Below are 25,282 nucleotides of genomic sequence, written 5' to 3'. Positions count from 1 at the left end.
ATTTGACACTGTTTTCCAAAGAGCTTCTGCTACAATGCCTTAAATATCTAGGAATTGATGGCTTAGCGTTATACTGGATAAAATCATTCCAATCTGTTTGGCTGGTCCCGTTTTCGTCTGGATTGAAGCTGCTCTCTATCAGGTTGCCCCAGGGCTCCTTCCCTAGCCTGACTGTTTTCAATGTTTACTTGGCTCCGTTAGTGATCTTGGTGGAATAATTTGGGTTCTGGGTGTGTCCTATGCCAATGACACCCAGCTTTTTTCTTTTTCGAAAGGGGCTAAGATTGATTGCTGTCCTCTTAAGCCCTACCTAACTGTGGTTTCTGATTAGCTTTGTGCCAGTAATTTATTGTGCAACACAGAAAAGGAAGTGAATCTACTGTTTGGGTCTTTTCTTAAGCATTGGTGCCCTAATCTTTGGCCTCACTGGGCCCCACCATCACCCTCAAAAGTTGTATAAAAAACTCAGACTTGGGGTATGATAACATCTTATCCCTTCAACTGCAGATATCTACAGTGATATGAATGTGTATTGGCCTGTTAAGAGCCTTAAATAATGAAAATGTCACTTACCCAGTGTACATCTGTTCGTGGCATCAGTCGCTGTAGATTCGCATGTTTTGCATAGCTCGCCATCTGGTGTTGGGCCGGAGTGTTACAAGTTGTTTTTCTTCGAAGAAGTCTTTCGAGTCACGGGACCGAGTGACTCCTCCTTTTGTCTCCATTGCGCATGGGCGTCGACTCCATCTTCGATTGTTTTTCCCCGCAGAGGGTGAGGTAGGAGTTGAATTGTAGTAATAGTGCCCATGCAATGGATTGACTAAGTATGTACCTATTTAAGGTTGAGATGATATATATACAAATAGTTGAAGGTAACTTCCGAACTGCTACAGGCTCCCGGGGAGGCGGGTGGGCACATGCGAATCTACAGCGACTGATGCCACGAACAGATGTACACTGGGTAAGTGACATTTTCAGTTCGATGGCATCTGTCGCTGTAGATACGCATGTTTTGCATAGACTAGTAAGCAGTTATCTCCCCAAAAGCGGTGGCTCAGCCTGTAGGAGTGGAAGTAGTTTGAAATAATGTTCTTAATACGGCTTGACCTACTGTGGCTTGTTGTGCGGATAACACGTCTACACAGTAGTGCTTGGTGAATGTGTGAGGCGTAGACCATGTGGCTGCCTTACATATTTCTTGCATTGGGATGTTTCTTAGAAAGGCCATGGTAGCACCTTTCTTTCTGGTTGAGTGTGCCCTTGGTGTAATGGGCAGTTGTCGTTTAGCTTTAAGGTAGCAGATTTGGATGCATTTAACTATCCATCTGGCTATACCTTGTTTTGATATTGGGTTTCCTGCATGAGGTTTTTGAAATGCAATAAATAGTTGTTTAGTCTTTCTGATGTTCTTTGTTCTGTCAATGTAATACATCAATGCTCTTTTGACATCTAATGTATGTAGTGCCCTTTCAGCTACGGTATCTGGCTGTGGAAAGAACACTGGAAGTTCCACTGTTTGATTTAGATGGAACAGTGAAATAACCTTTGGCAAAAATTTAGGATTAGTCCTTAGGACGACCTTATTCTTGTGTAGTTGTATAAAAGGTTCTTGTATTGTAAACGCCTGAATCTCGCTTACTCTTCTTAGGGAAGTAATGGCGATGAGAAATGCAACCTTCCAGGTTAGGAACTGTATTTCGCAGGAGTGCATGGGTTCGAAAGGTGGACCCATAAGTCTAGTTAGGACAACATTTAGGTTCCATGAAGGAACAGGTGGTGTTCTTGGTGGTATAATTCTCCTAAGGCCCTCCATGAATGCTTTAATGACTGGTATCTTATATAGGGAAGTTGAATAGGTAGTCTGCAGGTATGCAGATATTGCTGCAAGGTGTATTTTAATGGAAGAGAAAGCCAGGTTAGATTTTTGTAAGTGAAGCAAGTAACCCACTACATGTTCTGGAGTTGTGTGTAATGGTTGTATTTGATTAATATGGCAGTAGCAAACAAACCTCTTCCATTTACTTGCATAGCAGTGCCTGGTGGATGGCCTTCTGGCTTGCTTTATGACTTCCATACATTCTTGGGTAAGTTGTAAGTGCCCGAATTCTAGGATTTCAGGAGCCAGATTGCTAGATTCAGCGATGCTGGATCTGGGTGTCTGATCTTTTGGTGGTGTTGTGTCAACAGATCTGGCCTGTTGGGCAATTTGATGTGGGGTACTACTGATAGGTCTAGCAGCGTTGTGTACCAGGGTTGCCTTGCCCAAGTTGGTGCTATTAATATGAGTTTGAGTTTGTTTTGACTGAGTTTGTTTACCAGGTAAGGAAGGAGAGGGAGAGGAGGAAAAGCGTAAGCAAATATCCCTGACCAGTTCATCCATAGGGCATTGCCTTGGGACTGTTTGTGTGGGTATCTGGATGCGAAGTTTTGGCATTTTGCGTTCTCCTTCGTCGCAAACAAGTCTATTGCTTAACAGAGTTTGAAATAGGTGTTCAGAATTTGGGGGTGAATTTCCCATTCGTGGACCTGTTGGTGATCTCGAGAGAGATTGTCTGCGAGTTGATTTTGGATCCCTGGTATAAATTGTGCTATTAGGCGAATTTGGTTGTGAATTGCCCAACGCCAAATTTTTTGTGCTAGCAGGCTTAACTGCGTGGAGTGCGTCCCCCCTTGCTTGTTTAGATAATACATTGTTGTCATGTTGTCTGTCTTGACGAGAATGTATTTGTGAACTATTATTGGTTGGAAAGCTTTTAGTGCTTGAAAAACTGCTAGAAGGTCTAGGTGATTTATATGCAGTCTTGTTTGATGTACATTCCATTGTCCTTGTATGCTGTGGTGATCGAGGTGTGCTCCCCACCCTGTCATGGAAGCATCTGTTGTTATTACGTATTGTGGCACTGGGTCTTGGAAAGGCCGCCCTTTGTTTAAATTTATGTTGTTCCACCACAGAAGCGAGAGGTAAGTTTGGCGGTCTATTAACACCAGATCTAGAAGATGACCCTGTGCTTGAGACCACTGTGATGCTAGGCACTGTTGTAAGGGCCTCATGTGCAGTCTTGCGTTTGGGACAATGGCTATGCATGAAGACATCATGCCTAGGAGTTGTAATACCATCTTTGCTTGTATCTTTTGTGTTGGATACATGCGCTGTATGATGGTGTTGAAATTTTGAATTCTTTGGGGACTTGGAGTGGCTACTCCTTTTGTTGTGTCTATTATGGCTCCTAGGTATTGTTGTACCTTGCACGGCAGAATGTTGGATTTTGTGAAGTTGACGGTGAACCCTAGTTTGAAGAGGGTTTGTATGATCTGATTTGTGTGATTTGAGCACTCTATTAACGAATGGGCCTTGATTAGCCAGTCGTCTAGATATGGGAACACATGTATTTGCTGCCTTCTGATGTGTGCAGCGACTACCGCTAGACATTTGGTAAAGACTCTTGGTGCGGTTGTTAATCCGAAAGGCAGTACCTTGAATTGGTAATGTATTCCTTTGAATACAAACCTTAGGTATTTCCTGTGCGATGGGTGTATTGGTATATGGAAATACGCGTCCTTGAGGTCTAAAGTTGACATGTAGTCGTGTAGTTTTAGCAATGGTAATACTTCTTGTAGTGTGACCATGTGAAAATGGTCTGATTTGATGAATGTGTTCACTATTCTGAGGTCTAGGATTGGTCTCAGCGTTTTGTCCTTCTTTGGTATCAGAAAGTACAGTGAGTAAACCCCGGTGTTTATCTGTGTGTTTGGCACTAATTCGATTGCATTCTTTTGCAATAGTGCCTGCACTTCTATCTCCAGGAGATTGGAATGATGTTTTGTCAAATTTTGTGCTTTTGGTGGTATGTTTGGAGGGAATTGTAGAAATTCTATGCAATAACCATGTTGGATAATTGCTAGAACCCAAGTGTCTGTAGTGATTTCCTCCCATGCTTTGTAATAATGACTTATTCTTCCCCCCACTGGTGTTGTGTGGAGGGGATGAGTGACATGTGAGTCACTGCTTAGTAGTAGGGGTTTTGGGGCTTTGAAATTTTCCTCTATTCCTAGGGAATGGCCCTCCTCTATATTGTCCCCGAAAACCTCCTCTGTACTGTCCCTGGTAACTGGACGGTGTTGCCTGTGAGGTGCTGGCTTGTGTGCTCTGACCCCGAAACCCCCCTCTAAAGGGTGTTTTACGGAATGTGCTGTAATTCCCTCTGCTCTGCGGGGAGTAGAGTGCGCCCATGGCTTTAGCAGTGTCCGTGTCTTTTTTGAGCTTCTCAATCGCTGTGTCCACTTCTGGACCGAACAGTTCTTTTTCGTTAAAAGGCATATTGAGAACTGCTTGCTGAATCTCTGGTTTAAATCCAGATGTTCGGAGCCATGCATGCCTTCTGATAGTTACAGATGTATTAATTGTCCGTGCAGCTGTATCTGCAGCGTCCATGGAGGAGCGGATTTGGTTGTTGGAAATGGTCTGTCCCTCCTCAACCACTTGTTTTGCCCTATTTTGTAGGTCCTTGGGCAGATGGTCAATGAGATGTTGCATCTGATCCCAATGGGCTCTGTCATAGCGCGCAAGTAGTGCCTGGGAGTTAGCCATGCGCCACTGGTTTGCAGCTTGTGCTGCGACTCTCTTACCAGCTGCATCGAACTTGCGGCTTTCTTTATCTGGGGGTGGTGCATCTCCAGATGTGTGGGAGTTGGCCCTTTTCCTAGCTGCTCCTACAACGACAGTCTGGTGGCAGCTGTGTAGTGATGAAAGCCGGGTCTGTAGGAGGCGCCTTATACTTTTTTTCCACTCTTGGTGTGATTGCCCTGCTTTTGACCGGCTCCTTAAAGATTTCTTTTGCGTGCCGGAGCATACCAGGGAGCATAGGCAGGCTTTGGTAGGAGCTGTGGGTGGAGGAGAGTGTGTTGAATAAAAAGTCATCCTCGACCTGTTCTGAGTGGAGGCTTACATTGTGAAATTGTGCTGCTCTAGCCACCACTTGAGAATACGCAGTGCTGTCCTCTGGTGGAGATGGCTTCGTAGGGTATGCCTCCGGACTGTTATCTGACACTGGGGCGTCGTATAAGTCCCATGCGTCTTGATCTTGGTCACCCTGGCTCATGGTGGTGTGAGCTGGGGAATGTGATGGAGTTTGTGCTGGTGAGACGTTAATCACAGGTGGAGGAGAGGGTGGTGGGGTAACATTTTTCACCACTTTTGTTTGTGGTGTTTGTTCAGTTTGGAACTCCAATCTTCTCTTTCTTCTAATAGGGGGAAGGGTGCTTATTTTTCCTGTCCCCTGCTGTATGAAAATACGCTTTTGCGTATGGTCTACATCAGTTGAGTGTAGCTCTTCCTCAAACCTATGCTTTTGCATTTGGGAGGTTAGCGAGTGCTCTTCTGTATAAGAGCCTGAAACTGGGTCGGTTGCAGTTTGTTTTGGCACCGAAACCCTGTCTGCATCTTTTTTCGGCTCCGAGGTGACTTTTTTCTTTTTCGGGGCCGAAACCTCTCGGCGTCGATCTTCTTCGGTGCCGCTGTCTCGGCGTCGAGCCGTGTCTACACCGGTATCTCGGTGTCGATGCTTGTCTCCAGCACTTTCTCGGTCCCGAGAAGGCTGCATGCCGGTGTCTCGACCGGAGTCGGACGATCTCGGCACTGTTTGGGCCTTTTTCGGTGCCGACGGTCGGTCACCGAATTTATGGGTCGAGCCATGGCCTGGTGGCAGTGGCGTCCCCTGGGCCTTGTAAATCTTCTTCTGAGTGGCTTTCGACGTCTTACTCACGGTTTGTGTATCGTCGAATCCTTCGGAGTCCGATTCTTGGATCGAAAAGGTTCCCTCCTCTTCTTGTTCCTCGAACTCCCGGTGGGCTGTCGGCGCGGACGCCATCTGAAGTCTTCTGGCTCGATGGTCTCGGAGTGTTTTTCGGGACCGAAACGCACGACAGGCCTCGCAAGTGTCTTCACTGTGCTCAGGTGACAGGCACAGGTTACAGACCAAGTGTTGGTCTGTATAGGGGTATTTATTGTGGCATTTGGGACAGAAACGGAACGGGGTCCGTTCCATCGGCGTTCTTCTGCACGCGGTCGGGCCGACCAGGCCCCGACGGGGGATCGAAAAACTACCCCGAAGGGCACCGGAGCTCTTCGATCTTCGATGCGGTGTTGAATCTAACTACGCCGATCCCGAACGCAACAATACTGACGAAAATCTTCCGAAATTAGCTATCTTTCCGTTCCGAAACTCGGAGCGACAGGAACACGTCCGAACCCGATGGCGGAAAAAAAAACAATCGAAGATGGAGTCGACGCCCATGCGCAATGGAGACAAAAGGAGGAGTCACTCGGTCCCGTGACTCGAAAGACTTCTTCGAAGAAAAACAACTTGTAACACTCCGGCCCAACACCAGATGGTGAGCTATGCAAAACATGCGTATCTACAGCGACAGATGCCATCGAACATTTATTTTTATTTTTCTAGGACAACAGTTGTCCATTTCATTATTACATCCAGGATGGACTATGCAAATGTCTAGTATCTGGGGATTGCCAACTATTTGATTAGGAGGTTTCAGGGTGTCTAGAATGCTTCTGCTCAGCTCATTCTTAGGCTTCTGCATCACACGCCTATGTCACCTCATTTGTGTTCATTAATTTGGCTCCTAGTAAAGAAGATACTTCTATGTACATTTTTTGTCATGGCATATGCAGACTTATCTTGAGTTGGCCCTCAGTATTTGTCTTTAAGACTCTGGTGGTCATTACGACTTCGGTGGTCTTTTCGTAAGACCGCCAAAGCAGCGGGCGCCAAAAGACTACCAGTGCGGGCAGTCTGAAGACCGCCATATTACAATGTCATGGTGATTTCTGGTGGAAATCCGACACTGCCTCTATTACGACTTCGACCAGGCTGACAGTTTCCACTGCCAGCACTGCCACATCAACAGGACTCCGCCTGCCGTATTATGATGCGTAATACGGCGTGGCGGTTTCCTGCACGCCAGGGTGGTGCCAGCGGTGGAAAGCTCAGAGACCCATCCCTTCCCAGATGGCCACCTCGCCGAAGCAGGTAAGGAGGGGGCTAGGAGTGAGAGGGTGTGGGGTGTTGTGTGAATGGGAGTGATGTCTGTGTGTGTGGAAGTGCATGTATGTCGAGGGTTGTGTTGTGTGTGTGTGAATGTGGGGGGAGTCTGAGTCCATGCATGCAAGTGAATGGGTGTACCTGAGTGAGTGTTGGGGTGCGAGTGTATATGTAAGTGAATGCGTGGGTGAGTGGGAGGGTCTGTCTGCTGGTGACAGGAATGGAGATTCCTGTCGCCGGGGTGCATGACCGCCAGCATTTTTATGGCGGGGCTACCGCCACGACAATGCTGGTGGTCTACAGAGTCATAATACCGATGGCAATATTGCAGCTCCTGTCTGGCCAGAGGTGCTTACCTCCGGCCCAGGGGTCTGACTGCCCTGGCGGTACGGGCGCGTTTCGGTGGTTTGGCTTCAGCCAAACCGCTGAAGTCGTAATATGGCAGTCTTCACTTCTGGCACGGCAGCAGTAAGACCGCCACCAAGAGTCTGGTGGTCCAATGAACGCCAGACTCCTAATGACCACCTCTGTTTTTACTTGCCAGTCACAGCTTTACGCTTCTGTGAATCTTTCTTGGCTGTAGTTCCCAGGATCAGACAAAGCCAGGAAGGGTAGATGTTCCTTCTCCTATCTTGCTGCAAAGGAATGGAAGTAACTTCCGTCTGGACTTTGTTTTCTTAAGTCTGAGTCCACATTTAGAACTTAAAACCTGTCTATTTGCTCTGGAATACCTGTCCTCTTGCTGTTAGTGCCAGTGGCCGACACCCGCATAGCCTCCGCAGCAGAGGGTTGGGGAGGGATCAATGGATCCTGTGGTGCAGAAATACTTGGTGAAGTTGAAAATACAAGGGTTTATTCATGGAAAAGGACTCCAGCCTCCAAACACCCAACCTCTTTCTTCTGATCTCTCAACTGTCCACTACCAGAATACAGAACTTATAAATGCAAGAAAAGCACATTCCAAGCAAGGAAAATAGCTAACTGTCCCACATCTTCCCCCTAAACATAACCACAATAAAAATGAAGAAAAGAAGACAACCAACACAGAGAACATAGAGGAGGAAGGAGGGAAACCTACAAATATTACAGAACAAGAGGAAACCACAAGGTAAGACAAACACAAAATAACACAAGGCTAATCTCTCCCATATGCTGTAATCCAAATGATAATACAATACAATGTACAGAAAAAGTAACTCCTTATGCATTAAAATACATACATAAATGATTAGTTGATCATAACTACACGTTTCAGATTCCAAATACACCCATCTTTCACTTTAACAGCTTTTTTAAACATCTTAATAACTTTGAACTTGGAGGCATCAGTTTTTTTTTTACTAGAAGTTTTACTACCACCAGATCTTAAACATTAACTTCCATGTGAGGCACACCTTTACATAAATCCTAAACACCCTTTCTCTGTTCCTGTTGGCTCCTTTTGCTTTGTAAGCAGCCATTAGAAATCTTTCTATATCTTTCCAACCACCCTCGCGCCCCTCTCTCAGCATTTTGTTTTCACCCAATATGGACAATCACTGGTACTCAGTTTTCTTCTCTGAAACATCTCAAAGGGAGTTTGATTAGTAGTCTCACAAGGAGTAACTCTACAAGCCTCAAATGTCCTCCATATTTCATCCTTCCAGTCCTTTCCAGACACTTTAGCAGGTTGTATACTCTCTTTCAAAGTTCTAATACATTTCTCCACCATTCCATTCATTTGCAGATGATAGATCGAGCATTTATACTATTGTATATTCCTTGAACTCAAAAGGTCTTCCATTGCTTTTTATGTAAATTGAACCCCATTTTCTGCGTGAATAGCACCTGGATTACTTTTTCTACAAAAAATATTTTCCAAACATTGTATCACTGCCGCTCTGATTCTACTGCAACTTTGGACCATCTAGAAAACATGTCCATCGATATCAACAAACGAGTTTGACTCTCATGTCAATGGGGCCCACAATGTCTAATGCAACTTCTTCTCGGGGTTCCAAAGGGATCTCTACGTATCATCGGCGGTGTTCTCACCTTCTTAGTCTTGTCACTCAATTAACATTCTACACATTCTCTAATTACTCTATCAATCTGTACATCCATCCCTGGCCACCAATATTCACACCTTAGTTATTCCTTCGTTTAGCATATTCTTAAATGTCCAACATGATCTAAGTCTATTAACTGTTTTTCTAAAAATCTCTACAGGTACTAATTCCTGCTTTCTCAAGACAAGTCCTCCATTTACAGATAATTCATTTTGTGCTCTGACATATCCTTTCTCCTCCTCATTTGATGACTCCCACACTTCAATCAGAATTTTGTCACACACAGAAAATAGAGTTTAATCCTTACAAATTGCATCCAACCATTCAGATTCTGAGATACTCCCCCTGTTACCTTGCACACTTTGATGGCTTCATCCACTCACCAATCTTTGACCATACCACAGCCATCATTCTTGGTTACAAGCCTTGAAAGCCAATCTGCAGCCTTGTCTGAAATACCATGCATATACCTCACTTAAAATTGAAAATCCTGGAAAGACACAATCCATTTATTTACAAATATGAGTAGACACTGAATCCAAACCATTCCCCCCCCCCCAGAGACTTAATGTAAGGGTTTATGATCTGAATATACTGAGAATCTTTGTCCCCATAATAAATGTTTTACATTTCTTAATAGCCCAATAAACTGGTAGAATACCTTTATTCTGGTCCTCTCACCGACCTTGAGGTAAAAGTTAAGGTAACCTCAGAGTTATTTTTGGTTAAGGTAACCTCAGTGTTATTTTGAAGTTGTTTCAACACTGCTCCCATACCTGCTGCTCACTAGCATCAATATGAACAGCACACTTCAGTCCTGAAATAAATCTACTCAAACTTTGAGCTTTTCCCAAAGTCTTGTTTATATCAACAAATTCCTTTTCCCAAAATTGAGTCCATCAAAATTCAACAACTTATAAAAAAAATCTTTCTCTCTAATGCTGTATGAATACTCCTCGCTTTGGAGTCGATTGGTGCTGTGTCTGTTTTCAACCAAATACCATGCAAATAGCACCCCACTTTACCAGAAAACACAGATGGGAATTCCGCTACCAAATCCTTGGGAAAATTCTTCACACAACTTATTTGTACTTGCGGAACAACATTTGGGTTTAAAGTATGGCTAATAATTTCTGATGGGGCCAACTTAATAGAGTATCACCTACCACAGAAACAAAGACCTTGCCCTCTGCTTCATTATCTCTAAAATTAAAATGACCATCAAATTACCTTAGTAACTCTATCAGCTTTCCACCATATGCATAGGGATTTACATCAGGCTCCAACAATTTTGCTTTCCCTTTGAAAAGTTTGTCAGACATCACATAAGACACGACAGTCAATGTGCACCAGAATCCATCACCATTTTCACGTTCACTCCATTCACCATCACAACGTCCGTGGGATAACCACACTCTTCCTTTATCTAATTGACTGCATCAGATATGGTTAATTCAGAACACTAACTTCATTTACTTTCTCCCCACTTCTGTCATTCAATTTCCCATTGGTTTTGGGAATAAGCCCAATCTTGCAACACATACCATAATGCCCCTTCTTACCACATACATTGAACTCACACTTAATAGCAGGACAACCCTTGCTATTTGCCCAAAGGCCAACATTCTCACACCTGAAACAAGCCCCTTTAAATTTCTGAAAATTCCTGCTCTTGCAGAAATAATTATTCTTTGTACCAATAGCGTTTACTACTGGTTGTTCACTTACACCTTAACATAAATTTATCTCTTATGCGTTCCTCAACATTTGCTCCGAAATTACAAGTGGGAGATAGTTGTTTTAATGTGGTGACATATTCTTCCACTGACTCCTCCGGTAGTTGAGGATGTATGTAGTATCAATACTTTGGGTAGGTAGTGCCCGTCTACTTTCTTTACATACATTTCATACTCGTTCAAGCAAGACACAGTATCATCACCCTCTTCCTCATCAGACAGAATTGGAAGATGCTTGAAAACCTCTTGCCCTTCTGACCCAAAGCAATACAATAACAAGGAGGCTTTTTTCAGCTGAAAAATTTGATCTACATACTTTTAATAATTGCAAAATTTCTTCCATTTGGACTATTTTGATATTGGTTCACCAGGCCTGGGTAAAAGGGGGAGGTGAATTGTTCTGCATTTTTTAAACACCAAAAACAAGTACAACACTCATACCACAAAACAACAAAATATAACAGAATAAAACACCAGTGCCCAATGTGATACTTGAGTCTCCACTTAGAATATTACCTGACAAATTACTATTTCTCAACTAAAAATCATTGAATGGTAGACCGTTACCATATTTTTAAAGTGGAGGTAAATATATTTCTAAACATGAAAGATCTCACCATCAATATCATCCAAACCAGCAGAAAGCACCAACCAAGACAATTTTGCAGTAGCAAGGTAATTCCATAGAAAACCAGAACACCCTAAACGCACAGCGATGTTCAGTAGAAGATCCCACCCACTTTACCAGATCCCAAATATGCTCATCGTACAAAGCAGAAGAATCCACGCTTCAGAAAATAATAAGCACTGTGGAGTTAATGTGTAGACACCAAAGCCAAACAGTATTTGTTTACGTGAGGGAGACGCTCACATCAGCACCGTAGCTTAGCAATATCTGTGAAGTGATGCTGATTTGAAGACACACATATCAGCGCCATACATGCTCTGTGACGCACGCGGGCTGGAACACGTGCGTGTTGAGGATTCTGGAGGCTCATTACAGATCAGAAGACAATACTCGCCAGAAGTAAGCCCATGCATTTTCAGATCCATAACCAGTTAAAGAGCGCAACAGTCAGCAATGAAAGTAACAATTTGGCCAGGGATTAAATAGGTAAAAACAACGTACTTCAACAACAATTTAGGAGCATCTTTCTCTCCTTCTCTCACTAGCTTAGCGCAGAGCCGCTGAGGAATCTTGACATCCCAGGCCCTCCAAATAGAAATTATAAATATATCCTACACCCACCTTGCTTAACAGAGAAGCACGATGGCCCAAATGAGGTCCAGTAGTATGGGAAGGGAAAGAACAACATGCCAAGGTTTGAGACTGGTTCTATTTTAAGGGGAACCAATGAGGGAATCAGACGCCCGCCAAGCACAGAAGGGACCTTATTAATAACAGCAAACAAAGAAGGAGGTGCCCGTCATCGCATTATGCACGCACAGAGATCCCTGGAATGGGCGTGGCTTCCAAACGCCCTCAGCTACTGACCCTAGCAAACAGCTACTGGCTAACTCCTACCAAGCAATAAGCCCTAATTGAAAATTCAGCTCTTGGAATGTACGAGGCCCAACTGACTGTGAAATCAAGGCAGCGGCTATAATTAAGGAATGTGATCTTGACACCTTGCAGCAAACTTGAGCTCTCCACTCGTCCCCCTGGCCTGACTTCACAGCCTATGAATCACCAGCAATAGCCTTACGGGCAGTGGGCCACGCCTCCTGAGGGGTGTCAATTTATGTCAACAATAATTTGACGGCAATCAGCGAGACGCTATGTTAAGGAAATGGTGACTACATCTTTATTAAACTATCTGCGGCTAAGGCTGACAATGTAAAAACCAGGCTAACAATTATCATTTTAGGGTGTATCTATGTTCACCCAGCAAAAGCGAGAACAGAGGCAACCTTAGCCACATTATTCCCCATTCAGAAAGATCTATCGGTCACCTACCCAGAACACACGTGGGTCGTGATGGGTGATTTTAATGCAAACCTGATGCCCTCCATGTTGGACTCCCATTTGTGGCACAGAACGATTAAGTATGGGCCATACTCCTGATTAATAGGCAGCCCCAAAGAACTGATAAACAGGGAGTTGTTTTGGCCTCCTTTCTAAATCAGGCTTGGCCTGCGCTTATTAAATGGGAGGTTCAGTACAGACTCACCTGCTGCTTATACACATATCTCCTGTTTCAGATGGCCACCCTGGACTACATCTGAGTGTTGGTGGCTCATTTCTGAGACATCACCAAGTTCAACGTGACTCTTCCCTGGCCAGTGACCATGCCATTCTTTCCTGTGAAGTCCAAGTCCTAAAGCCCACCCGGCCCAAGATAAGTCACCTTGGCATCCAGGAACAGCTTGAGCCTGTCAAGAAAATAAAGTGGTCCATGGTGAACCAAGAAAAGCAAGGAGGAATTGTGAACCTTTTCTTGGATACTACCCAGCAAGCAAGTAGCGAAACTATTGCCGTGAATTTCTGGAGTCTCTAGCCAACTGCTTGAGACAAAATCTAAACAGTTCAAGTGTGATAGAAAATGGCAAGTCATCTGCACATTCCAGCTCAGCAGCAGATATGAAATATCAAATAATGAGCTTAAAAAGCAACCTAACAAAGTCCTGCAGAAGCTTAGCAAGCACAAGGTGGGAAATAACTAACTGCAAACCCGTATTGTCACCATCCACCTAAAATACAGAAAATCCCTCCATGCTCAAAGGAGGGACGAGGAAGCAAAGAGGGGGAGTCACCTCACACAAGCTTATAAAATCCAGAGACCAGAGAAAAGTTTGGCAATGGGTCAACAAATGCTTCAAGCTGAACCACCAGGCAACTGACACCAATATCGCTCTGGGAAACGGGAAACCCCCTATAAAGGGTCTTTACATGGACCATGCAGTAGTCCATAGCCCACCATAGCTACCAGAAAGGAACCTCAACTGACTCACAATGCAATCTGACCCAAACAGTGAATGCTTCTGACCAACATAAGCCTGTGAGGTCATACCACCACTAACCACAGCTCAAGCTGCGCTTGTCCTCGAATCAATGTGAGCAGGAGGTGCGCCGGGTCCAAGTGTCATCCCTGCTGCAGTATACAAGTGGGCCCCTTTTCCATGGGCCACAGTGATGGCACCTCCTCTCTAGGACTTTGGGCGAAACGTAGCAACTGGGGTATTCCCCAGAATCTACTAAAAGCAATCATCACCTTCTATTCGGATATCTGGGTGAAGACAAGGGTTAGCACTGGATGGGTTACCATGGGCAAAATCCAGACCAACAAAGGCCTGAAGCAAAGTTGCATACTAGCACCACTTCTATTCCATTTGAATCTGGCAGACCTCCAAGACCACCTGGCATGGGTGAGGGCATTTCCACCCGTAATGGCCAGCCTCAAAACTCAAACACTGCAGTATGCAGACAACACAGTCCTGCTAGACCAAACACTGATCGGCCTCCAGAGACTCTCACAATACTAACAGTCTACTGTAAGGCCACCTGCTTGAAAGTAAATATATATAATCTCCCGGAAACTAACAAAAAAATGGGGCATGGTTCAACAAGGGAAAGGCTTATGAAGTGGTGACCACTTATAAATATTTGGGAGTCTGGCTGGACTATAGGGGCCGCCTAGAAGCTCATATCACTGCTCAACAGGTGGTAGCCAACTTCCTAGAAGGGGCCTTCTACAAAGTAAAAAAATCAATGAGCACTCTGGATCTATTGCCACTTCTGAGGGTAATAGGATGTAAATGTATCCCCACTGTGGCCCGTGTGGCATTGACCTTTAGAAACAGAGTGGCCAACAGACTGGATAGAGCACAGTCATCTTACTACTGAAGAGTTTTTTGCTCCCAAATTGCACTTAACATGCTCAAATCCAGCCAGAGTTTGGGCTAACCTTGCAGCAATGGCTATTAAATGCCGAGTTTGTAGCTTACAGTCTGAAAGCCGTGCAGGCGAGGGAGCACACGCTCAAAAACTTCATTCGGAAATGCCCGGCAACACACTGGCACAGGTTTCTCATCCAGGCATTGGAGGATTTAGGGGCACATACAATCTGGACAAGCTGGCTTACGGTACTAGTGGCGGGCAAACTAAAACAAGCCAGGCTAATTTAAGCAGATCAAGACGCACAAGCAGTGAAAACATTGGGGCATGGTAGCCTGGCTTCGATGTATGGGCCAGTGTTACTGCCATCCTACCTCTCCTTGCTCTTCAATCTAACCATGAAACAACAAATATTGGGCTTGGGTTTTGGGTTAGATCCCTTGAAGGCCTATTGGTATGGGTGGAGGAACTCAGTGGAGTAAGATGCTTATTCAGAGGTAAGAAGAAAAACTTTCCTGAGCTCTTCCAGAAAATCAGTGAACACTAAGATTGCGAACAAAGATGCCAAGGTCCAACTTTGCAATATGGAGTGATTGTAGACAAAAGCCCAAATAACAGAAGAAAAATGTATGGAATATTCGGTCAAAAAAAGACTATACTGTCTCATTGTGGTACATTCTGCTTCTGTAGACACCATATGCAGAACCTCTTTCTTATAAAGGCATTCCTTGTCCTTGTGGAAGGTGCTTTGCCGACTCCAGTACGTCCACGCAGTCTGGAAGTAGATTCAGATGGCCATCCTGCATATTTACAGAAGCTTGGAGGTGACTTTCAGAGATGCAAGGCTGTGGTGAGAAACTTGTTTGATGTCCTGGAAAGGGGGTCAAACCAGCACAGTGGCGTACTGATTGATTTCTGGAACAGGAGGTAATGATTGAGGTGCCGCTACTGAGGAAGCAGCAAAAATCATGTTTGCACTGTGCTGCTACAGCTTCAGTGTTTCTTGATGAGAAGCAGTAGCAGTGGAGAAGCATCAAATCCCCAACCCCTGTACATTGGTTCTGTGAATCTAGCAATGGAGGTTTAGCACTTTGCAATTTCTTTCCCTGTTGACAACATATCAATTTTTGATGTTCCCCCTACTCAATTATGACACAACTGTGTTTTCTCTCCAGAATCTGCTCTGTTCAGCCATCTTAGAGATCAGAAGACCCATTGCGCAGACCTCAATGATGCACGCCTTTATAATAATATTGAGTCAAATATCACTTCTTCTCAACAGATTTTTTGATAATTGCTGTTGAATTATTTGTTTGTATCAACCCTGAGTCAAAAGTGATGGATGGAAGGAATAAATTCAGAGACAGGTTGAATGCATGCTCAGAGGCCAACATCGGATATGGAATGACTGCTGTGGACTGTCACATTGTCCATTATGCAAGCCTACATTCCATGAATGAGTCTGTAATGATAGTTTCAGCTGTCTATCACATCTGAAAACACACGCCTGACAGCAGGATCACAAGGGAAAGAAAGGGACTTCTATTAGATAAAATGTCAACCTGTTAACCCAGTTCCCAGTTGTCTGGCATTACTTCTTGAATGGGCACACATGCAATGGTCTTATGTGGAGCCAAGTGTTCAGCAAAGGGAAGAGGCTCAATGTCATGGAGCCCAACAGTGAGAACATCTGCCAGGTTTTGAGAAGATGCAAAGCTACAGGGAGTAGTTATCACTTGAGAACTCTGTCTGAATGTGTATTCTTTGAAATTAACCTGGAATGGTTCCTGGACTGATTGGCCGGAGTCAGTGATAGTTTCTTTTAATTTATTTGCAGTCCAGATTACACAAGACTTCTAAAGCTGCATGAATAAACTGTAAAACCTTGCGAGACCAATACTTTCTCTGGATGTAGATAGGTGATAATCCACTGCTGTCTCTACTGCTACAATTCTAAACAACACCCTAGTAGCTGACATGAGACAGGACATATGATTGATAGGGTCAGTTTCTTACTTCCAACACACAAAAAATCCTTTCTTCATTCATTAGTGTAAAGTGATGGTATGCATCCTGTGGGTTAAAGGAAATAATGAAATCCCTTTATCCCAACTGTTGCTAAATTTGATAAAGCAGTATAATTCTCAATCTTTCTTGTTTTACCTTTGCTGTCAGCCTTAATGTCCAATATAAGGTAAAATATGTTTTTCAATAGTTCTTTCTTTGAAAGTAGATTCCTTTATTTTTCTCTGGTATTGCAACAAGAATTCCAGAATCTAAAATGGAAAACATCCTATAAAACTACCATCCATTTGCCTCTTGCTATGCTCTACTGGATGACATGGGCTTATTTCACTCACCAGGGTGTTCAATGGTGTTGGTAGAGTTACTGACTGGGCGGTCTTCCCAGTGCAGCCAAGGGATGATGGCCCCTATGCCCCGGATGATCTGATCCTGCAACTGGAAAAACATTTCATTCTGTTGCTGAGATTGCAGGGTCCATTGCCTTCTCCAGAAGGGTGTCTGAACCTTCTATTTGTGCTTATGGGAATTAACTTCTCTTTTTGATTCTAACTGTTATGAGTGTTTCTGGACCAGTCTTCATTTTCTCTAGTTTTCTCCACTGTATGTGCCAAACCGAGAAGATCCTGAAACAGGGAGCTCTATGATGTTTAGATTTATCTGAAAGTTACAGGGAAGCAGTTGAGCTACAGAACCTAATCACTGCACTTACTACAGCCCCGGACATGGACTGGCAGATTTCCTGCATCTTTCATTACAGTGGTGATATAGTCTGAGTTGGTCATTCCATCCTTAATTTTTTAGGGAAAATGCGCTTTACGATCCGTGAATTACTGTAACAAATCTTGTAATTATCTTGTGTACAGACCAAATACGGCAGATGAGCTAGCCACACAAAGAGCTTTTGCCGGCCTTCTTCCCTGTGGAATGCAAACATCAGTTCTCGTTGTTGAAATGCTACTAAAGTCTATAATGTAAATGAGAACACATTCAACATTCTTCCGCAAAGTTCAACAAACAAGAGAGTTAGGAGGTAGGTCTTCTGCAACAAAGAGAAGCATTGGTCTTTAGCATTAACTTTTGTCTTGTCTGCTTTTCGCGGTACTGACTTAAGACAGAGATTAGGACAATTTCAAAGCTTAGTTGAAGGTGGAAAGGTTAAAGACTTCTCTGGAGCTCAAAGCTGTGATGTTCTAAACAGTACAGAGGTTTCTTCCTAAAAAGTGGTTGTTCTAATGTGCACCTTTATGGATTTTCTGTTAATAACTTCTTAGAATACCACATTGTTTTCAACTATTGACTTAAGAATCTGGATGTCATTTAGAGTTTTGAAGCAATGTTGTCCTAGCTAGTATCCTGATGTAATGCATGAAGGCATATGCCTGTATTCAGAGTGGCGATCTTGAAGAGGTGGGTCAAGGTGCCTGAATCATCCCCTCAGCTTCACCATCAGGCAAGGAACATTTAATTATAGTGGGACCTGAATTAGCCTTGGTGGTACCAGAGTAACCAACTCCACCAATGGAGAACAATAAGAGGGTGCACATCCTCTACTAGAAAGAAAGACACTTCACATAAAGCTGTTTTGCCTATTCCCTTGAAGAATAAGGTCTCTTTCATGATTAGCCCATAACATGAAGGCTCCCGATGGCTGGGCTCCAGATCTAAGCCAATGGATGGCCTACTTTAAGATAACAACGCCATTCAACTCCTTGGCCTTTTCACAAAGGTAAAATTGCATGCGAGTCAATCTCCATGTGTGTATTTACTCTTATACTTTATAGTAAAGGTATTACTTTTAGCTATTCACCACTTCCCAGTGTAAAGGTACTACAGAAGTGTAGACTTGCTTGTCTCTACGCCCTGTACTCCAGCTCAGACCTCGAGTAAGCACAGAACCACACATGGCCAACCACTGGTACTGCAACATCGTCCCTCAGAAAATAATGGAGCTTAAAATAGAGGGCCAGAGCAAATAATGTAAAGTAAATGAATTTACTTTAAAAATATATATATTCTTAAATAGTAAAAAATGTATATAAATAATATTTTATAATAAAATATGTTAACTTTTTAAAAATGTTTTTATGTTAAATATCTACATTAATTTAAATTAATTCTATACATAGCACAATCCTTCAGTTTATTTTTCAACATTTATACAGCTCTTTATTTTGTCTCTTATTTTAAGTCGAGCCTACCAGACAGCAAAGCTGTCTTACTGCAAGGACATATTGGGCGCATGCCAAAAGCTTACCTAGGAATACATCCCGCTCATTGCTTACCATTGGCTTTGAGTTTTGTCACTCACATTTGCTTGCTTTCTATTTGCTGGATTTATTTGTTTCAGCCCATCCATCTTGTCTTCGCCCCTCTTGTGGAGCAGAGCCTGCTTACCCCCTCTCTAGTAGGCTCCTTCTATTCCTACTCAAGTGCTTTCTTTTCGGATTTTTTTTTTTTTCTAAAAGCACTCCATGAGCATGCATGTTTTCTTCCAGCTTTCTTCCTGTTGCACTTCACTGCCCACCCTGAGTGCACCACACTGTTTTCTTTTCCTCACCCTCGGTTATTCATTGCTTACCCCCACCATCATCCTTGCTTGCTGTCTGCTCTTGCACGCTCTTTGTGCCTGTTGTGCTTTTGAATCTGTGCTGCTGCAGCTCGCTCATTAGTCACTTAAATGATATGAACTCTAGTCCTGTTGTTTACACAGCGTACTGCTTGACCCAGCATTTAGGTTCGCCTTTGTGAGTTTTATGCTAATTTCATCTAGATATATAACACAGCAATGAGCAAATTTCTAATACAAGCCGGACCCTTTTTAGGGTTGAGCCTGTGTCGCATGCACTTGCGCATGCATATCGCTTGCGAGACGCTTTAGTAGTTAGAAAAGGGCTCTGAGCCCCGTCCATGTCACGTCAGTGTTTTTCTTTGGTTCGTGGGCTTACCTTTTAAAATCTGCTTGCTTTCATTAGTGGAAGGAATGCACACGTCATGCCTTTTCCAGTGGTTAGCCCTCCTCGAGCGCAGCAATCAAGTACTGAAAAGGCTCGCTGTTTTCCATCCGATTTGTGGACTACTTTGTGGACTACTTTTAATCTTTTTTTGCAGCGTGATCTCACTTGGCAGAAGTCGAGGGCTCTACATGACATGGACCCTGTTACATAGTTAATTGCACTTTTGCCGGTTACGTAGATAATTGCACTTTTGCCAATAGGTTTCACTACAAGTGAACTGTAGCGGAGGTCTTTTTTCCCATTTAATGTGGCAAGAAAAGTCAGGTTGGGAGTTTACAACTGCTAATAGCTCTAACTCGGAGAAATGCGAGACCTGTGCATTGCAAATGCTTGTTGGCTTTGTGAGTGTACGTTAGCAGTTTCAAATAAATGAATAACAACAATAAACGTATTGTAAATTAGAATTGGTAATTACAAATGGTACCTATGAGTCCATCACTCTGTGCACACTGGAAAGAGGCCAAGGTTTGGGTGAGCATGTAATTTGAACACCGTTATGACCCACCAACTCACACTGCCTTCAGCCTCAGCTCCATAGCTGCCAACCTTGCCCTATCATGAGCACCCTCCCACAACCACAGTTAATCCAGACACGTAAATGCAACACAGCTCACATGTACCATACAGGCATAGAAAAAAAACAATAGCTCAGCCTTTTAGAGACAACACCTCTTGACTTTGCTAACAGTTATTAAAGCCAGTTCCAATTACAATGCAAAATTGCAATAAAGCAAAGAGAGTTTACAAATGTTAACAATTATGAATGTCACTACTTCCCTAAAATGTGCAATGAGTATATACAGTAAAATATTGATAACCCACTGGCAAATCCAATATGCCCCGTTGGCAGACCTATTGCTTCGGCTGATGCTTGCTGATTGCTTTTGTTATGGTGGTGTTCTTATTCATTTTTGCTTGCTGGATTTTCTTGCTTCTGCTTATTACCTCTTCCTGTTCTCCTCTCAATTTTCCGTTCTCCTGCTGTGCTGTCTTTTAGAGGATAGTTATGATGTATTGCCCAAAAACCCTTTTCTTGCTCACTCGAGGTTTTTGTAAGATGGCAGTGCAGTTTTACCCCTTTCTCTGGTGCTTAGTCCTGAAGGTACCCATTTGCCTATCTGTCTTGTTAAACAGCAGTACCTCTTGACAGCTCTGTACAATAATCAGTGAACTTTATAGAGGACTTACAATCACTATGCCTAATCACGAAAAACATTATCACAAATCATCTTACCCCAGAAGAGGTTTTCCAATCAATGTAAAATCATCACTGCCAACAAGCAAGACCTAAAACAATAAAAAAAAAACTCAGTCTGATCAGATATGTTAAACGTTACTCCCTTAAAAACACAGCCTTTTTCGTCCACCCGTACCCTTCTTAATGAATCATGCCTCTCAGTGCAGACAATACTGTTTTTTTTAAATTGCAGTTTGTTTCTTTCCTCTATTCTGGTCAATATTGGAAACTTCCTCTACCACAAAGACTTTTCTACACATACCTTTACCACGCATGGTTAAAAAAAAAAAAAAAATCACCTTAAAAAAAACCCAAAAGTTACAGTGACGTTATAGTTAGGTTCTGAAGTTACTGGTACAAAACCTTAGCCATTCACCAGCTTAGTTATAGTTATTTCAAGTAACTTAAGTAACTATAACTCATGCCCCCGCCATGCACAGTTTGTTATGAATAATTTTATAACAAATGTTACAGTGATATTATCAATTATATTATAAAAGATGTCATGAGTGTTGTGATATCTGGGGTAATTAGCAGTGCATGGTGAGGGCGCAAGTTATAGTTTCCTAAGGGCACGAGTTATAGTTACTTGAAATAACTAACTAACTGGTGAATTTCTAAGGTTTTGTATGAGTAAACTCAGAACCTAACTATAATGTCCCTGTAACCTTTGTTTTTTCCAGTGAATGTCTATGCTTTTTTAAAACGCAAAGTCATTTTAATTACTATACATTAACCCAACCACCGCCACCACGGTGGGGGTTGGCTACAGGTCCTGGCCTGGGGCTAGGCCCTGTTGCCAACCCCCTATAACCTCCCGACTCCTGGCGGCACACAGCCAAAGGGTCGGTCTCTTTGGATGTGCGAATAGGTGTGAGAGGGTGTGTCTGGGTGTGAGTGTCTGTCTGGGTGTGAGAGTTGGTGTATGAGGGTCTCAGTGGTACTGTGAGTGGATGTGTGATGGTCTAAGTGGGTCTGTGAGTGGGTACCTCAGTGTCCGAGGGGGTCTGTGAGTGGGTGCATAAGTGTCTGAGTGGATATGAGAGTGGCTACATCAGTGCCTGAGTGGGTGCATGAGTGTGAGTGGGTGCATGAGTGTGAGTGGGTGCATGAGTGTGAGTGGGTGCGTGAGGGTCTTAGTGGATGTGTGATGGTCTGAATGGGTCTGTGAGTGGATGTGTCAGTGTCTGAGTGGGTGCATCAATTTCTGGGTAAGTCTGTGAGTGGATGCATCACAGTGAGTGGGTGTGTGAGTGGAAGAAAGACTAAAAGAGAAATTGAGAGAGAGGGAAAGAGATGGAGAGTTTTTAATCTTTGATAAATGATATCCTTAGAATGAGATATTACTGGACAAATTGAAAAGAAAAATGCATTTGTCAATTAAAAAGAGCGAGATAACCTTTCAGTAGGAACCTTAAACTTTTGAAGTTTAAAAAAAATTAAAGAAGGGAAATGACAAAGGACACACCTGGAGTAGAACCCTGAACGTTTAGACCATAGGTGACTCCTTATTGTGATGCTTCCAGACATACCTATGACAGTCAAACCACGCATGTGGATGGAAAGAAATGTGACTCACTAGGAAGGTATAACAGTCAAAACACTAGTAAATGAACAAATACTCTGCCAAGCGATACTAGGATTTGAACCTTCAGCCTACTGAGTGACAGCACAAGACCCTGACTATTACGCCAGAAGTGACTCTGTTCTGCATCCAAACATGAATCTAATATTCATAACAAAACATCTTGTTAGTCTGACTCTTTGAAGTCACTGAATGGAGAAACCATTGCAGTAACAAACTCTATCCCTCTCTCTTCCGTTCCTTTATGGGACGGAAGAGAAATAAAGGGAGTGACAGGACAGCGAGGGGAGGCTGAAGGCTTCCACGGTCCTAGCTGGATCCCCACATCCTGCAGGAGTCGGCATTTCCACCACAAGCAGGGAGCTTTAAATGGCAGCTCCTTGCTTATAGGAGCGATGTTTTCATCTGTTTCCCTGCAAGCATATGTGCGTGCAGGAAAACAGATGAAAACTACACTTTTTGCAAGCAGGAGCTGTTTGACTGCTCCCCTGTCAGAAAGGAGACTTTGTTTGCTTTTGTTTGATGGGAGTTATCAGCTCTCACCAAGCAAAAGCAAACAGATATGTCCCAAGGATGGGCACCACAGGACATAGCAGGAGTCAGCCCTGGAGGATGGAGGTCTCCAGGGCCATCACTGGCTCTTTGAGGGGGACCATGCGTCCCCCACCAATGTGAACAAGCCCTGAGGAGGTGGTGGTCCCCAGGGCCGAGGGTCCATGACGGACCCCCTTCCTATTTTAAATTCAGCCCTGGGGAGTCAGCAATCCCCAGGGATGCAGGGGGAGGGGTTGCGCACCCTCCCACATTCATTTTAGTTTAAAGCAACAGGAAGGTGGTGGACCCCGGGGCTGTGAGGAGGCAGACATGCTCCCCCACACTAATTTTACTTTAAAGTCCTGGGGAGGTGGTGGTGTCAGGGGGAGGCCATTTGACTTCCCCCACATGAAACTATTTTTTTTGCCCAAGGGAGGTGGTGGTCCCCAGGGTGGCCATGTGGTCCCCCTGCATTTTTCATGCTGATCGCCTCAGGGGGAAAAAAACAACTTTTTAGCCCTGGGGGGTTGGGGGGTGGGTCCCACTGGGTGCCCAGCACCAAAGCTAAGGAGTCAGGGTGTTTCTACTCTGGCACCTTTCTTTGGTTTTACTTTTTTTCTGGACTCGAGTCCAAAGATGGCTGCCAACACTTCCTGCTTGAAGTGTTGGCAGTCAATCACTTACCAGCACGGGGACAACTGGGTGCGTGGAGGATGTGTGTCCCTATATCTATATATTCTTTAAACTCTAATTTCTCCAAAACTACTGATTAGATTTACACCAAATCATGAAACGTGTGCTTTCTGGACCAAGACCTAACTTTCTGCCAAATTTGGTGCAATTCCATTCAACGGTTCGGGCTGTAGTCGTGTTCAAAATCCCTATGGGAAAATAACAGGTGAAAACGCTTTTTGGTACCCCCCCCTTTTTCTCAGCCCCAGCTTGACGAATCACCCTGAAACTTTCCAGATAGCAGCTGAAGTGAGTGTAATTTTATTTTTATTTTTTTAGGAAAGATTCATCAACTGGCGCAAAAGATATAGGCAGGTCAAAAGACACTTTTTCTATAGAAACTAGGTCCTAACTGTTCCTAGTGGCCACCACCAATAGGTAATGTTATCTATGGAAAATATCACTTACCCAGTTTACATCTGTTCGTAGCATGTAGTGCTGCAGATTCACATGCTATGCATAGCTCTTCTGACATCTAGTGTTGGGCTCGAAGTGTTACAAATTGTTTTTCTTCAAAGAAGTCTTTTCGGAGTCACGGTATTGAGTGACTCCTCTCGGTTACACTGCGCATGGGCATCGACTCCATTGTTAGATTGTTTTTCAGCAAAGGGTGAAGGAAGGACTAATGGAGTGTAAGAATATAAATAGATGTCCATGCAAATGTAAATGTATCTACATATGTACAAATGATAAAACTTTCAACGACTACAGGCTTCCGGTTAGGAGGGAGGGTGCATATTAATCTGCAGCACTACATGCCACGGACAGATGTACACTGGGTAAGTGACATTTTCCGTTCAATGGCATGTGTAGCTGCAGATACACATGCTATGCATAGACTACAAAGCAGTTAATCCTCCCTAAAGATAGCGGTGGCTAGCCTGTAGGAGTTGAAGTTGTTTGGAATAGTGTTCTTAAGACAGCTTGGCCAACATTAGCTTGTTGCTTTGAAAATACATCTATACAATAATGTTTTGTAAGTGTATGAGGAGTAGGCCATGTGGCAGCTTTACATATATCAGCCATTGGTATGTTTCCTAAGAATGCCATAGATGTACCTTTCTTTCTTGTAGAATGTGCTCTAGGTGTGATTAAAAGTTGTCTTTTTTGCCTTAATGTAACATGTTTGTATAAATCTAACAATCCATCTTGCTAATCCTTGTTTAGCGATAGGATTGCCTTTATGTGGTTGCTGGAAAGCAACAAAAAGTTGTTTTGTTTTCCTAAAATCTTTAGTTCTATTTATATAGTACATAAGAGCTCTTTTGAGATCAAGAGTATGAAGGGCTCTTTCTGCAACTGAGTCTGGCTGTGGAAAGAAGACTGGCAATTCCACTGTTTGGTTTATGTGAAAAGGAGATACTACTTTTGGTAGAAATGTGGGATATGTCCTAAGTACCACTTTATGTGTATGGACATGGAAAAAAGGTTCCTCAAGAGTGAATGTTTGTATTTCACTAACTCTTTGTAATGAAGTA

At 43.4% G+C, this 25,282-nt stretch overlaps 1 protein-coding gene across 1 annotated transcript in view; it reads right to left on the bottom strand.

Moving 5' to 3' along the window:
* Positions 1–25,282, bottom strand: part of MRPL21 (mitochondrial ribosomal protein L21) — a 126,353-nt gene that overhangs the window by 18,048 nt on the left and 83,023 nt on the right. The window contains exon 5 of the mRNA XM_069223025.1: positions 20,951–21,003. Coding sequence (XP_069079126.1) covers positions 20,951–21,003 — 53 coding nt within the window. The remainder of the gene's footprint in view (positions 1–20,950; positions 21,004–25,282) is intronic.

The sequence above is a fragment of the Pleurodeles waltl genome, chromosome 3_1 (genome assembly GCF_031143425.1).
Source record: "Pleurodeles waltl isolate 20211129_DDA chromosome 3_1, aPleWal1.hap1.20221129, whole genome shotgun sequence".
Classification (NCBI taxonomy): Eukaryota; Metazoa; Chordata; class Amphibia; order Caudata; family Salamandridae; genus Pleurodeles; species Pleurodeles waltl.
This window is presented reverse-complemented; position numbering and strand designations above follow the sequence as displayed.